Source organism: Ciconia boyciana, chromosome 5 (assembly GCF_034638445.1).
Source record: "Ciconia boyciana chromosome 5, ASM3463844v1, whole genome shotgun sequence".
Lineage (NCBI taxonomy): Eukaryota > Metazoa > Chordata > Aves > Ciconiiformes > Ciconiidae > Ciconia > Ciconia boyciana.
This window is the reverse complement of record NC_132938.1, coordinates 59,495,932-59,511,271: the sequence shown is the minus strand read 5'-3', so window position 1 is coordinate 59,511,271 and position 15,340 is coordinate 59,495,932. Positions and strand designations below refer to the sequence as shown.

Sequence of the window (15,340 nt, the reverse complement as noted above, 5' to 3'; positions counted from 1 at the left end):
CGGCCCCTCACCGTTCTGGTAGCGAGGCGCACCGCTCTGAGAGGCCGCGGCCTCCCGGGAGGCGCCGGGCCCGCCCGGGTAAGCGGCGGCGGTGGCACCGGCGGGCCGCGGCGGCAGCCCGGCGGGCGCGGACATGGCTCCTCGCAGCGCTTCCTCACTCCGACCCGCTCCTCTTCCTCGTTCTTCTCCGCCCCGACGGCAGCCGGGCGCCGAGGGTCGCCAACGGGCGAGAGGCCGAGGCCGAGGCCGCGGCCGCCCCACGGGAGCGGGGAGGGCAGGAGCGCGCAGGCGGGCCCGAGCGCCGCTCCCGCCGTCGCCGCCCTGCGGCCGTTAACGCCGCCGCCCACAGCGCCCCCTGGCGGCGCCTCCGCCGCGCCGCCCCGCCCGCCGTGAGGGAGGCCGGGCGCCCCGCCTCCCGCCGCCTTCCCAGCTCTCGGTTCCCGGCGGGCGGCGGCCGCTGCAGCCCGGCCGGGCCCCGCGCACCCGCGGGAGGTGCTGTCCTGCCCCGCTCCGTGCGGGGAACGGCCCGTGTGGCAGGGAGAAGCGGCGCGGCGGGGCCCGCTTAGTCTGTGGGTGACGGGGGCCGCATGCCCCATCTGTAACGCTGTGGGTGTGGGCGGACCGGCCGGGAGGGGTGAGGCTACACATACACCTCCCATCGTTTTGCCTGGTTGAGGCTTTTCTGTCTGTTTTGATAATATATGCTATCTATATCTTAGGGATATATGTACCCGGGAACACATAGAGGTAATGTGTGTGCTCTGCACGGGGGGAAAAGACCTCACGAGGTGAGGTGAGGTGAAGTGACAACTTTCCCTCTGTGGTTATTCTACAGACAAACAGAAAAGCCTCAGTGAGGCAGGGTGAGCTGAGGCAAGGCTTTTCTTTCTGTATTAGAAGTGCTCACTGTGTATTCTCTCTATATATAGTGTGTATACACTATCTATATAGACAGAAAGGCCTTGACAAAGAAGAGCGAGGTGAGGTAAGGCAAGGCGCTTCAGTCTTTGTATGGAATATATTCTATATATTCTCTAAACGGAAAGGAAAGTGTTGGTGAGCCTCCCCTGTTGGCTACTGTTGGCAAAGCATCTCCACTCAATTTAGCACTTTCTGCAGTCAATCACACGCTAAACCATATTAATTTTGACTGTTTGTCTGTCTCCACCACCTATCTACCATCTGTCATTCACTCAGATGCTATTCAAGACTGAATTCATTGCTCAGGTTTTTTTATTGATTATGTACAGAAGTGGAAAGCACAATAACATATACTGGTGATCATATTGCCAAGACCAGGTCCAACAACACTGAGTCACCTTTACTTCTTACATATATTTGATCAGTTCCTTCCCTGTTTGTACACTGTTTTTCCTACTGGTTATTATGCATGTCTGTCATTAAATACTTTAATGCTTTTAAAATTACTTTGCCTGTATGCTAAGCATATGGTCCATCTCTGACTGTTACTGTTATTTGTTTGAAGCATGCAGGGCATCCTTAAATATTGGAGGAACCAACTGTATTTTAAAGTTTCTCAGCCTTCATACCCTATCAAACTATGTACACGTGTCTTGCACAGGCCTCCGTTAGTCTTTTGATAGGCTGTAGATCCATATCTGAAAGAAATAGTTTCTTCTCCATGTCCTAATAAGCCGGGGAAAGAAATAACAGGCTCAAAAAGTTCAGGTGAGCAAAGTTCAGGTGAGCTATTAAGAAAAAAATATTACCTTAAGATAGTAAAGGACTAGGTGACATGGGAATGGTGTGATGTTGCCATAATTGAAGGACTCTTAACAGGGGTTTCACAAACATGATGAGAGTTGGATTGTCATCCAGCTTTGGTGCATGTGATCTCCTGAAGTCCCTCCCAGGGCTATATTGTTGTGATAGGGTTAACCAATTCCACTGTTAAAGCTGTTCTTCCTTCTTTGTAACCCATCCTCCATCCCACACAAAGTACTTGTGTGAAATTAATGCATGACAGCAAAATAATTCAGAAATATGGACAACCAGTTGGTTTGTCTTTTCACTCTCAGTGCCATTCTAGAAGGTGTGTAACTGTTTCCTTGTACTATGACCATCTTTTGTCACAGCTTGCAACACATGTGAATCTGTGTTTTGACAAAGGTTTCCCCTTCCAAAGTCTTGTTTCTCTAACTCCTTGTACTGTGAGACTGTAAATATATCCTATATCACAATCTGTGAAAATTACACATTAAATCAAGCACAAGGGGATATATACCATTGTGCTAAAAGCAAGAAGACGCAACTGGGAATTTTCCCATTGTTTTGAATGCTTTTACAAAACCTTTTACACACCTTAATTAATTATTTTATACAAACAACTATTACACTGTGGTTAAACCCATTCATTCCTAGGAAATTCAGATGTGTAGGCAGCTAGAACACAAGCCCCTAATAGAAATCCACCGTAAACTCAAATCCATTAATTTTGTTTTCCTCATTTATAATGAATCTGAATGCATTAGTAAGAAGTGAGTATTAATGTCTGCTGTTTATGCTATCATGCAACAAATAACATGTGAGATGGCCCACCTAGGCCATTGCTTCCACTTAGTCTAGCAACAAGCTTACAGGCGTAACAAATTCTTTGGCCAGTTGGTGAGGCTTAATTACTAATAGATTTATTTTGACCTTTGGTGCAGGAAGTTCTGCAATGACACAAAAAGATCCCTCTGTCATTTGGGTTTGGGGGAGCAAAACATGAAAGTGTATCTCGTTACCCATAATATGATAAAAGGGGCATTAAATGTCCAAACGTAGAGATCAAGAGTTATTTTTGCAAGGAGGAAAATCTGGGAACAAAATCATTATAAACTGAGTTAGAAATAATTTTGAGCTTTAACATAACTAAGTCAAGTCTCTTGCACTTTGCCATACATTTCACAAGGGGAATGCCAAAATTAGGTGCTTTTATAATCTCCATCAACAAAATATAGCTGTGGGTCACCCTAGCTCACTAATAAATTTCTAATTATTCTCCTGCTTTTCTTACAGGAAGTGGGCCGCTTCGGTGCAAAGTAATAAAGCTTCACATTTTCACAATCACAAGTCCCAAACTGTGTTAGCATCATTATATTTGGGTAAGTTGCCTGTAGTCACTGTAGTGCAATTGCTTTCCAGAATGAGAAAGGCAAATCAAGACTCTTGATGTCACTATAAAGTGTGCCTCTGCTTGGGTGACCTCTGCATCTGACTGAGGATAAATCCCTGCATCTGCTGGGTGACATCTGTCCTATACTTCATTTGTAGCTGGCTAATTAGTAGAAGAGGCCCCAGGGTAGTCATGTTCCATTTTAAATAAAAATCTTTCAAAGATCTAAAACCTAACAGAGAAAGAGAAATCAGTTGTGATGCAGCTCAGCTTTCTTACACGTGTACAGGTTTACTTTCCATGTAGTTTATTTTCTTTATTATCCAGGTAACTCCAGAGGAGTTCTTTGTCTCAGCAATGAGCAGGGCTTCTGTTTGTCCACCTGAAGCACTTGGCATGAATTCAGGTTGGGTACACAAGACTGCACTGTGCTTAATTTTCATGTTGGTTTTTTTTTTTCCCCTCCTTTCTTTTTTTCTGGGGTTCTTATACCTGTAATGGAAAAGGCTCAGAAAGCAGCAGGATCTGCCTGGCTGTGGTTTCACCAGCTCTCAGGAAAATCTTCTGCATGCACATTCTATACAGACATAATCTTTACCAGTCCTTATGCAGATTATATGATAAAGGGGACTGTCACTGCCATTGCCAGCCTGATGGTAGTGATCCAGCCACCTTTGACTACCTTGGCATTAACAACAGTCTAATTGTCATCATCCTAGGGTGGCTGTAAGTGATGTAAGAGAATGATTTAGCTCTTCTCTGGACCAACACGATGAACTCTGCTAACTGCTACAGCTGATAGTTGCTGGATGTAGCTAATCATTGTGGTCTCTGTCTGACACTGAAAGTCAGAGTAGTTATTCCATCTTGTAACCCCTAACGATGGGTCTCGTCCTGGTTCACAGCCTAGTCTATAATTTCTGTGATACCTCTTCAAATCTGGAAATATGACATAAATTCTTACTTAAATTGATACTCCTGATTGGCAGTTATGCCTGGTAAGCCCCTTGAGTACACAGTGTAGATAAACATATATATCTATATCTAGACTTGTAATACTTTTGGGTGGTTTCATCAGCTGCAAACTTCAGCCTATGGCATTAGTACTTAGAAATCACCAGGCAAGCTATGACTAAGGAAGTACCTCAGCTATATCTAGAGATCTAAATATTTTCATGAAATTGTGTTCAAAGGGAAACTCTAGCCACAAGCTTTCATGTGACCTTGGAGGACAGCTAAACAAAAGCAAGAGAGTCTGGGAAATTTCTGCAGCTGGTGTGCCACATCCCAGCTGTAGAAGCGTAGTGATGCCGTGATCCAAACAGGCCAAGCTTAAGCTCATGAAAACTTTTCAGTTTTCAGCTATTAAAGTTTTATGTTTTTCCAGTAATTTTTATAAGACCTGTAAAACTAATAAACCCCTGAAAGATCTATTAGTCTCTGGCAGTTTGGTTTTTTATAGGTTTTCCATTAAGACGCAACAATGACTCATCTGAAACACTGGAGCTCCCTTCTTCCTCCTGTGGCTCCAGATGTGCTGCTTGCCCCCAAAGCAAAGCTTGCCATTACTTCTAAAAGAGAAATGTACTGCAAACATGGGAACTTGTGTCTAAAAATAGTTTCTCAATTTTTCTGGATGTCTATGTCACTGGTCCCCAGTGTATCTTCACATGAGCAGGAAGAAACCCACAGACACAAACCAAAAGACACAGTTCCTCCCCTACATTATAGGACTGCGCAGGCTCCGCTATTTATGTACACCCTGGGTCCTGAGGAGCTCAGTCACATGGTAATACCCTTGCCTTCCAAGGGCTTCTCATGTGAACAATGGCAATGAGATAGGCTCATGTGAACTGTAGATCAAACGATCCAAAACTGAAATAGAAGATAATTAAAACATTGAAGCACAATTAAAACTTAAAAGTACCATGCTGTGGATTAGCAGCTTAATGCTGTAAACCTCAAGGACTTTGCAGTAACACTTTAGAAACTCTGGTTTTCTGTGTGCATTTGAAACACCATAAGACACTGAAATTGCCTCTATCCTTATCTGAAGAGACTGCTGCCCTCTGAAACTAATTGAAAAATTCCCCTCACAAGATGTTTTGGCAATATTTGGGAAGCTTGTCACATCAATTAAACATTATGGACTCTGGCTGACCAGGGCCAGATTCTGCACTGACTGCCTCGTCCTCTTCAGTGGGACTAACTCTGGAGGGGGCACATGAAGCTCCGCACTGGTAGGAAAAACTTTACTCAAAAGCATTGTATAAAGTGACACATTCTCCCTTTACAGCCATATAGTCATAGTACCCCATCAAGTGCCACTTATTTAAGGTCAGATTTTTTAATGAGTAGCAGTGTATTGTTTTCAGCCGAGGGAACCTGGGAAGTGCTTTTCACTGTGCGGAAGAATAAATAAATGTAATTTAAAAAAGAGCTTACAGATTGTGAGAGCGGAAGGTGATTCATATAACATTATATGCATGAAAAAAATTAAACAGTAATGCTCAGTTTCATTTCCAAGTGCAAGCTAAGTAGTAGCATTCATGGAGAAACACATGTTTATTTAAAATCTTTTCAGATGTGTAAACCACCCATCTGAAAAATCCTTTTGTGTTCATAGTTCTTCTGACAGCCTTAACGATCTCAATCTTACTTTGAGCTTTTACAACTGTGGCTTTTTACCTACCTGTAGCTTCTTCCCAGCAGTTGCTTCCTAATTTAATTTCATTTTTCATAGTGGGTGAATTCACCTTTTATTTTTACACCACTGACTTCTGTTGAAATAAGTGGTGCCACTATAATTTCAAATTCACCTTAAACAGGAAGCAGTGGAGTGAGCACCTCCGTTTAGCACCTCTTTTGCTAAGACTGCAATATTTACTAACCCACAACATAAAATTATAAAAATAACAGGCAGTGACTTCCTTTCAGTAATAAAGTGCCTACATCTAAATATTTTTCTAACATAGAATGTAAATTTTCATAAGCAAAGATCAACTTACTTTTGGTGTCATGCTTTTGCTTTAAAAAGAAGTGAAAATAGGTCTCTGCCATCTTATCTTTTAAGAGCAGCTTGTACTGTGTGGTTTCATATTGTACTGGAAATAGTGCAGATGCAGGTCACACCTGCAAGGACAAAGGGGAAGTGTTTTGTTTACAAAAGAACAAGTAGCACAATCTGAGGCATTATTTTATGAGGCGAACTATTTTTCTGTAGATGCTTGCTGCGACTCCGGACAAACAGACATCACTGCTTCTTAGCCTATAGTGAGAGGCATCTCTGGTTTTTCTCCTCCTTTGACATCTACCTAATTGCTTTCATTGTAACTGAGATCCCAGTTTGCGGTCGGTTCTGGAAGTAGATGAACATTTGCTGACAAATTATTTACTACCTGCAAAGAAAGCAGCTCTGGCCTGACACCATTTGGACATGTGATTCAATATTTTCAGTTTCAAAAGTACTTTCTTTAGCACTTTTGACTGTTGTAGGATGCAAAATAAGGAAAGGTGATGAAAGGACTGGTAGCACCTGAAATGCAACTAAATTATTCACATTGGGTTCAGCTCCCATCACCCTTCCTTTTCTCCTTGATGTCAAAAAGCCTTTTGTTTTCATATCAGGCTGACTCAAAAGATCTGTTTATTTATTTTCATTTTGGCAAGAAGATCAAAACAGACATTTTCTTGTATTCCTTTTAGTATTTAAACAAGCCTTCTGCTTCAGAAACATGTGCCCAAAGTTAATAATGTGTTCAAGTGCCTTCTAGATTAAGGATATTAAGCATATGTCTGAGTGTGTTCCTGTGTAGTTTCCGAGGGCAAAATACGGCCAGAAAAATCAACTGGACAGGCCCTGTTCCCCCAGTTTGCTTGTTCCTAAGAGTGGGGATTATGTTTATAGGAGATAAATTAACCTGATATGATCTGAAGTCTCTGAAACTGGGAGCACTCACACATTCACCCCCGAGAGTCTGGAGCTGTTCAGGAAGCAGTGAATGCCATCATGTCACAGTGTTTTTTTTTTTTCTTTCCAGCTATTTTCTTTCCAGCTCTAGGCTAGACTTGAACAGGGCAATTGGGGTTAAACTCAGCCTTCCTGTACAAACTTTCATGCTGTTAACTTCCCATAGCTGTGACGACTTCTGTTGCTCTTGTTCCACGGTGTTTTCTTTTTATACACCAGGGTTGTGTCACAGGACCAAAACCTTTACATGTGGGATGGAGAAAGCAGAGAAATGAGGGACCTCTTTTCCCATCTCCTTGGAGACCTGTGAGCAGCTGAGAAGCCTGTGCTCAAAGATTTTATTTTACTATTCCCCGAGTAAATGCATTCATGAAGAGAGCTGGTCAAGCACAGGGGAGACCATAAATAAATTGCCCCCTGAGAATAGCAGCAGGCATTCACATTTCCCAGCTGCAGGAGCCGTAACCAAGAAGCATTCTGCTAGCTTTGGACATGAATCTATCCCCAGGATTCACATTTAATGTGCTGAGGTCATTAGTTCTTAAGGATTTCAATTAGAAAAAGCACTGATTTTCAACAAACACCAGGGAATAATAGTAAATTTAAAAAAAAATCATTACTTCTTTAAAGTTGGTCATTTATTTTCAGAATTTAAAAAAAATAATGTGGGATTTACTGAAATTGTTTAATTTTTTTTTCCATTAGTGTATAGCATGTCAGAAGCAATGTACAATATGGCAGCATTACTGGCAATCAAATAACAGGAGAATCAGTAGGATGTCCCATATTTGAAATAATATTTGAACTGAAGCAGCATTGCCGATGATACTGGTTACTAATAGTATATAGGTGCTTTTGCTTGCCTAGTTTGACAGGTTGCGCAATAGTTCAGAGAAAACTGATTGCAATCTCTGCAGCAGCTTTCTCCCACTTCATAAAGACCCTGGAGATAATCCCGCTCCCTTTGTGCTGCAGTACCTTCTTTGGGCTTTGAGGAAAAAGAAGAGAATCAGTTTAGATTTAGATGGGATTTTCCTACCTGGGAGAATACAATACAGGTTAACAGAGGAGTTTTGGGGAGAGAGAGAGGCAGAGAGGATGAAGAGGAGAGCGCTGCAGGTCCTGGGCTTCAAGATCACATCAACGCTTAACACATTTCTAATTCTTACTTCAGACTGAAGAGGTATGCAGTTATTTTCAGGATTTTTTTGAATTCTACCTATTACGGAGCACCAACATGCAGTCCTCTTGAAGATCTGATCCCCTAGTTCTTCAAGTGTACTTAATCTTTCTGGGTGCAATGAAAATAGTATTTTCTCTGCCTTTTCTGCTTTGCAGTGGAAACAGTCTACATTTTTCCCCCAAACACTGTTCATCTGCTAAACCTTTCTATATTAATCCGGCCAAAAAAGCAACATTTAAATGTAAATGGTGAATTGTTTGAGTTTCACATATTTGGGTCTTGTTGTCTGGCCAATGACTCTAAACTGTGTTGTTTCTCCAGGCTGCGAGACCCTTGAGACAGGGCCTGTGTCTCCCTCCGGGTTTTGTAAATGTCAATCACACAGGGAGTGCTCAATAAATAAATAATGCTGGTTTTGTTACTGCTGTATGATGTTTCCCTTGCCAGAGAAGTTATAGTGGAGCAGAGATCAAAACCCATATGAAACAGAAAAAGAAGTACTCTGATTTATCTACACAGACGATAGGAAACTGTGAGCTCACACTCCTGCACAAGTTCAGTGTTACTTCTTTGCTTCTTTTTTTACTGCTGGAGATTGAATACTTGATCTGTTTTAACGTTCCTCAGCAGGCTTCAGAAAAAGCAATACTGAAACTCCAAACAGTTGCAGATTGGGGTAATGCAAGCATGGATATAATGACCAGGATTAGGAATGAATTCAGTAGGCAAGTTCCCTTCCAAATAATGGACTTGACTTGATTCAGGAAAGTCCCCAAACATGTGCCTGACTGACATTTAATCTTGACTTCAAGAGGAGCTAAGGGGGTGCTTAAGCTGCCCTGAATAGCGACTGTCTCTCGAATGTGGGCTTTTTGTGCTGCTGTGGCAATGGCCAAAGGGAATGCAGTGGGCGTCCAGCGGCTCAGAGGATTACGCCCATCCTGTGAGCGTTGAAAACACTGTACTTGGTTCTGTGCACACTGACGAACACAGATCCAGCCTGCTAGCTACAGATTAGAGCTGAAATACGTCTATAATTGTTAATGCGTCTATAACGTTATGAAATGCGTCTGTAACGTTAACAGTGTCTATAATCTCTCTACTGCGTTTAGCGTACTGAAATCCCATGCATCTCTCTAACCTTTCTACAGAAAGTACTGAGGCATTCCCCCAATTCTTTGTAAATTGTTGCCTATCTGGAAACTATCCACAGTACTTCTGTAACTTCATGCAAGCACTTTTTCCAGATAAAGCAGAGAATAAATTCTTCATTATGAACTGCTTAGAAAGTAAGTAGACACCTTTTTCATTTCAACTGATAAAAGTCAGGAATTCAGTAGCGTTACACCGGTATAAATTAGCACACAATTAGACCTGATATCTGATTCGAGCCTTGGAGAAACTCTTCCCACAAAGGACCCTTGGACAGGGCCGTTTGGCAAAGCCCACCCTGCCTCTCTCGGTGGGAAGATTCCCGGTGGGAAGGATTATGACCCTCACGTTGCCAGATCCTTCTGTAACTCAGGGGCAGCCCTCCCTTCGGCAAAGGGAAATACGGCTGTGCAGCATTAGTCCCACTGCCTGATCCTAGCTGATTCCTTCCGTTGCACAAGCACATGGAAATGTAGCGACACGGTGGGCAACAGAACTTCCCCTGTTCGTTGCCCTTCCCGGTGAGCAGAGGCAGCGCGGCCACTAGGAGATGCTGCCGGACGCGGAATACCCCAGCGCCGCGGCAGACAAAAAGCAAGGCAGAAATACTTCAGGCGCAGCCATGGCACGTTTTTTTGTAGGCATTTAGAGGGGAAATTTGAGACAGAAATGTGTACAAGACTGTTGTGCTGAGTGAAACAGTAACTCACAGTTTGCAGTAATTTGGGAGGACTACTTCAGCGCTTAAAAAAAAAGGCATTGCCTTGTAGTTTGATATATAAATTACTAACCCAGGAATTTACTTCTCTGATCTAGAATATTGACTGCTGGGATTCGGGTAACAAAAAGATCTGTGTTTCTGTATGTGGAAGGGTTTAGCCCGCTTGATAATATGACTTAAACATTTATTGAAAAAAACTTCCAGGATAAAATGAAATTAAAATTCAGGGGTGTCATTAAACAGAGAAATTACAAATACGCCTGGGAATTCAAGTAAGGGGATTTTCTATGTCTAGGCAGAAACCCGATAGGTTTAATGGTGATTCCAGTTCAAAACGAAGGTGTTGGAAAAGCGTTTGCTGGAGCTGTGTTGAAGGACTTCCAAAAATATGAAGATTAACTGAAAACTCCATTTAGGTGTTTATATTTGCTTGTCGCTGTAGCAAAACTCCAGCTGCTGTGTAGCTTTATCACCCTCCGCAGTGACTGGGGATGCCAGTGAGTGCTTTCGTTGTTCATTTGCCATTAGATAGTATTGTCTTCTGCTGGCTTACGATGATTGCTGCCATAAAACGAAGAATGTGAAAATTAGTAAAACAATGATGTCAAATTTGTATTGTCCTTTGGCAACATAAATGGCTATTCATCCACAGGGAGCCCACTTATCACTAGTGATCTTTTCTCTGTGCTTTTCTTGACATGTTCACTCAACTCTGGGAATTTTTGTGAAGGCTTTTTTGTTTTGTTTGGTTTTGCTCAGGGCTCTTTGAGGGGTGGGTGGGAGAAGGGATACTTTTTAGAATTATTTTGGACATATAAGTAGCTGCAGTTCTCTTGCCCCCATTTTATAGAATAAGGCTAATGTCTTCATACTTTTGTGTTTATTTTTAGATACCCTATTTCCATATTTAGTAAATGCAGTTCTCAGACTTGCAGAAAAAGAGGCCATTTATTTGGGTATCTAAATACATAGAATTAAAAGTCCAGAATAGTGTATAAATAAGTAGCTCGACTCCCAGTCAGACTCAACAATCTGTGCATGTATGGCCCCCCCGTATGGATATACGATATTGTGCACCTAAAGCAAATGGATATTCTTTAAGGTGCCGTTTTTTTGGAAAATATTCTCCCCAGCCACTGCCTCCACACAGCTTCCATTGCTGCTGCTGCCACTTTTGCAACCAGATCCCACTTGTTGCCTTGCTGAAGGCAGGCAGGGCAGCTACCATCTGGCAGCTGCAGCAACGGGAAGCAAGGCATGGGTCTATGGCAAAACCAGCAGCATGAGAGGTAGGAGTGGGATGTGGGAAGTGGGTGTCTGAGGTCCCAAGGAAGATGGAAATCAATGTGGTAAAGGGGACATATGTGCTACATGGTACATTTGATATTTTGTGGGGGTCAGCAGTAATCAGGTGTTACGGCACAATTCCAGGTCAGCCTTGCCAATAAGCCAACTGTAATTCTGTGGGGCTTTGCAGGGAGAAGACAGGGAGATAAATATACACTGAAAGGATTAAGTAACTGTTTAAATTTAATTGGGTAAGCTGAAAAACTTGTTCTTGATCAGAAAGCCTATGCTGATAAGCCCTAAGCTTCCAGGAAAAGTATGTCTTGTAGAACAAGGAGCATAATGAGAAATAGTTTCATTTTTGCTATTTCTATTCTATAAGGCTTGTGAATATTGCTTGTGTGAGAAGCGTACTTGTGAGGCTTCCAAGCATTCCTATGTGCAATAGAAATATTTCCTTTTTTTCTTTCTCTAAGAAACTGGTTGGAAGACTGTGCTGTTTTCTTCAGCCTTTCCGCTGGCGGGACCCAGCCAGAGGGTCTGCCATCAAAACTTGATCCTGGATTATATCAGTTTCTGGTTGCTTTTTGGGGGAAGGAAGGGGGTGATCTTAAGATACATATACGCTTTGCAAACAGATGGAAGACTAGGCCCTGTTACAGGCAGCACAAAGTCTACTTTAGGCACAAGTCGCTGATATTACTTTACCATAAAGTGGGTGCAGATGTTATTGGTGAGCAGAGGAACATTGGAAGCCTTTCAAAGGAAATGCATTTAGGAAGGGATTTGAAGGAGGAAGTGGCGGGAGCTTTGCACGTGAGAGGTTATGATGAAATGTTTAGACTTGATCCGTAAATGACAGGACAACATTCAGAACAGTCTCACCAAGCAAATCATAGGATATTTGATCTGCAAGTGTCAAGCCTGAAGAGTCCCTTGGCTGCTTGTGAGCATTTCACAGTGAATTCTTACAAAAGTTAATCTTAAATGTGTGCTGTCCTTTGGAAGGAGGATTAACAGTGCTCCTAGGAGTATCAAAATGGGAGACATACCCAGTTGGTCAAGAATCTTGATTAACCAGTCTACAGTCACAGAGGGTGAGAAAGAAACTAAAGATAGTGGTTGATGCCAATGCTGCTCCACTTGCAGACAGGGCCACTGTTACATGAAGCTTTTTGTATGAAATTAATTTCAAAGCTAGCACTGGGGAAATGGAAAACCCTTTAATGTGCAGATGATGGTGTTTTCAGTGCTCATCAGAGCAATCAGGACCTTCTTGGAGCTGCGTTTGGACACTTTTCCTTTGCCTGGTAGGAGAATGCCAGCACTACTTTAACCTTTCTAAAAAGTACATCTTTCCCTAGTGATTAATTTGCAGAAGAAAAATACGCAGACTAATTGAAGGAATGAAATAAAATGTAAGAGGAAGGAAGGAATTAAAACAGTTAACTGGAGGGTCTGGTCAAATCCATTCTTCCCAGCCCTCCCATTCTCCACTGTTTACTTTAACTGCACCCCACCACAAAGTTCAGCTCCGTGTGTATGAATCTGTAGGGGGTCTCTTCTCTATTTTTAATACACAGATGTATCTAAACACATTTTCACAGGAAAAGGGGGAATCTGGTCTTACAAATGCTTTTAACATTAATGGAAGCCCTGTCCTTCTCTGTCCTTTAATTACCTTGAGACTCTCCAGATGGGGGTCAGATCCTTGTCTCCTATCAGTTTTCTACTGACCACTCACCCAAGTGAGTTACTGCAGGCTTATGCAAACAGAACTGCGGAATTGGACCTTTTGGTTTTCTGCATGTACCCTGCTGTGTTGATGATTAGTCATTTTAAAATCAAGCAAGATGAGATAAGAGCAGTAAGCTCTGCTAACACAGCCAAGCCGTGTATGGACTTTGGGTGATCCACTCCTCTTAAATCACTGCCTGATTCCTTCAATTACTCAAAAGCCAAACCCAGAAACTAATCTGTCTATGGCCAAAGTATTTCTGTTCCTAAAAAAGCCAGACAGTGAGCTCCATATGCAGATTTGGGGCACTTTTTGCTGTTATTATTTTAAGGTGATGTCCTCTGAGTAGCTGCCATTTCTCATTGCTGTCAGAGCAGACTAGTAGTTCAGACTGTTGCTGCTGGCACTGTGCCTTGTTGCAGAAATAGTTTATTTGTATAGGTTTCTGATTCTTCATATATAGGAGACCTAATGCATTTTATTCATTCTTCTTCTGGCTGAAGGTGGCCGGTTCTCATTCTCCTTTTATAGTCTGCATGTAGTTAACAGCTACCAACTGCTCTCATGGAATGAGGATGAGGGTTTGTAGTAATTCTCTCCTCTATTACCGCAAACAGCTCACTGGGTCTGCGCCAGCTTCTTCAGTGCTACCCAACTGTGATCCCACCACTTGTGTTTCAGATCCCTCAGTCTCTCCTTTGCTATCTAATTCCATGCACTTGCTTCCTGGCAAGGTCCCTCAACAACACGATACTGCAGAGCAAAGCTAACATCTTGCAGGCTAGGGTTTTTTAGGAAGGGTTGAAGGAGGCTCTCTGATCTTGGCAGGCCAGCATCTAAAAAGTGGGAATGTTGGCAGCTTGCTCTTGGATTGGCCATTCTGAGGAAACTCGATTCATCTCACTCTTCGTTTTTGTGCCTTTTACAGTCTCACGTGTACAGAGTTTTATTTCTTTTCTTGGCTGAACAGATTAAGAACTGTTGATTAGATAGAGACCGCATCGCAGTTGGTTGAAAATCAAAGGTCAAGATTTTCAAAATGTTTAGGAAGATGAATAAGCAGCATGCTTCCTTCATAATTAAACTGGTGGCTGAGCTGCTGGAGCACAGAATGTATGTAATTTGGGCCATTTATCCACGTTCCCAAGTATGACCTTGTGAGCTAACTTTAGGTACTTCTGAAAAAAATCTTGGCCAACCATCAACAACATAATCAACAAGCAGAGAAGTTAGTTCTAAGTAGACCACCCTGAAATAGTTCTGCTTTTGCTGGCAATTTATACCATTCCCCCCTAGATCTCTCCCTTGAGTGGAATATCCTGTTGGATTTATTGTGGCTTCACCACAAATATGGTAGCAAAGTCCCCTCTAAATTTTCTCATGAGGAAGGATTCAGCTGCGAATGAGGAAATAAGGTGTTACAGATAGCATACAGCTTGTTTACAACCTTTGTCTTGAAAGTAATTATCTTCCACCATTTTTGAGCCCTATTTCTTGGATTCTTTATCCTGCAGAATAGGCAAAGCTCTGCTAGGCAAAGCTATTCATAATGAATCAATAACATATATTTTGGCCCTGCACAGAGAAGTGGGAAGGCAGTGTATCTCAATTGCAGTGGAAAGAAAAATATGCTTTTAGAGGATATGTAGACTTCTGTGTTACAGCTGGGAGCCACTCACCTTCTTTTATGGAAGACAGAGGAGCACTGAATTCACCTAGCAAACCCGCAGCGTGGCTTTTAGTACAGATGTTTCCGACGCTTTAGAGCAGGGGTAGTCAAATGGGGCACTCCGGCGTGGGTGAGGATTTTAAGCACAGTTTGCCCAGACCTCACCGAGGTCTCAGACTGACATGTGGGAAATCTGTATTTATTGCCAGACCCTACAGGTCTCCCAGGGGGCAGCTGCAGTTCACTGCCTCAGTCCCCAGCTGCGGAGGTGACGTGTGCTACTTTTCCGGGAACCGAACCTCAGTAAAACTAACCAGCTGGCCTTGAGCTCCTCTGTTTTGGAACTCTGCTTGTGGGTCAGTGTTGGGAATGTACCAATATTAGTTTCCCAGGGGCCATGAAGAGTTTTACCATTTTGTTAAATGGTGCTAGTTTATCCTGAAATGGTATATCCTGAAATGCAAATGTAAACATGGCCTTCCACCAGGTTTAAAGCAGCGGT

General features: G+C 42.7%; 1 protein-coding gene across 5 annotated transcripts in view; it reads right to left on the bottom strand.

The window, feature by feature from the left end:
• The window catches only part of SEC24B (SEC24 homolog B, COPII coat complex component), a 52,344-nt gene extending 52,017 nt beyond the window's left edge, over nt 1-327 (bottom strand). For 3 of the 5 annotated variants that reach the window (XM_072863066.1, XM_072863067.1, XM_072863069.1), the window contains exon 1: nt 12-327. In XM_072863066.1, the coding sequence (XP_072719167.1) occupies nt 12-135 (124 nt within the window). In that variant the 5' untranslated portion in view covers nt 136-327. The remainder of the gene's footprint in view (nt 1-11) is intronic. The other 2 variants (XR_012042753.1, XM_072863068.1) reach the window with 1 other exon arrangement.
• Nucleotides 328-15,340: the final 15,013 nt, after the last annotated feature.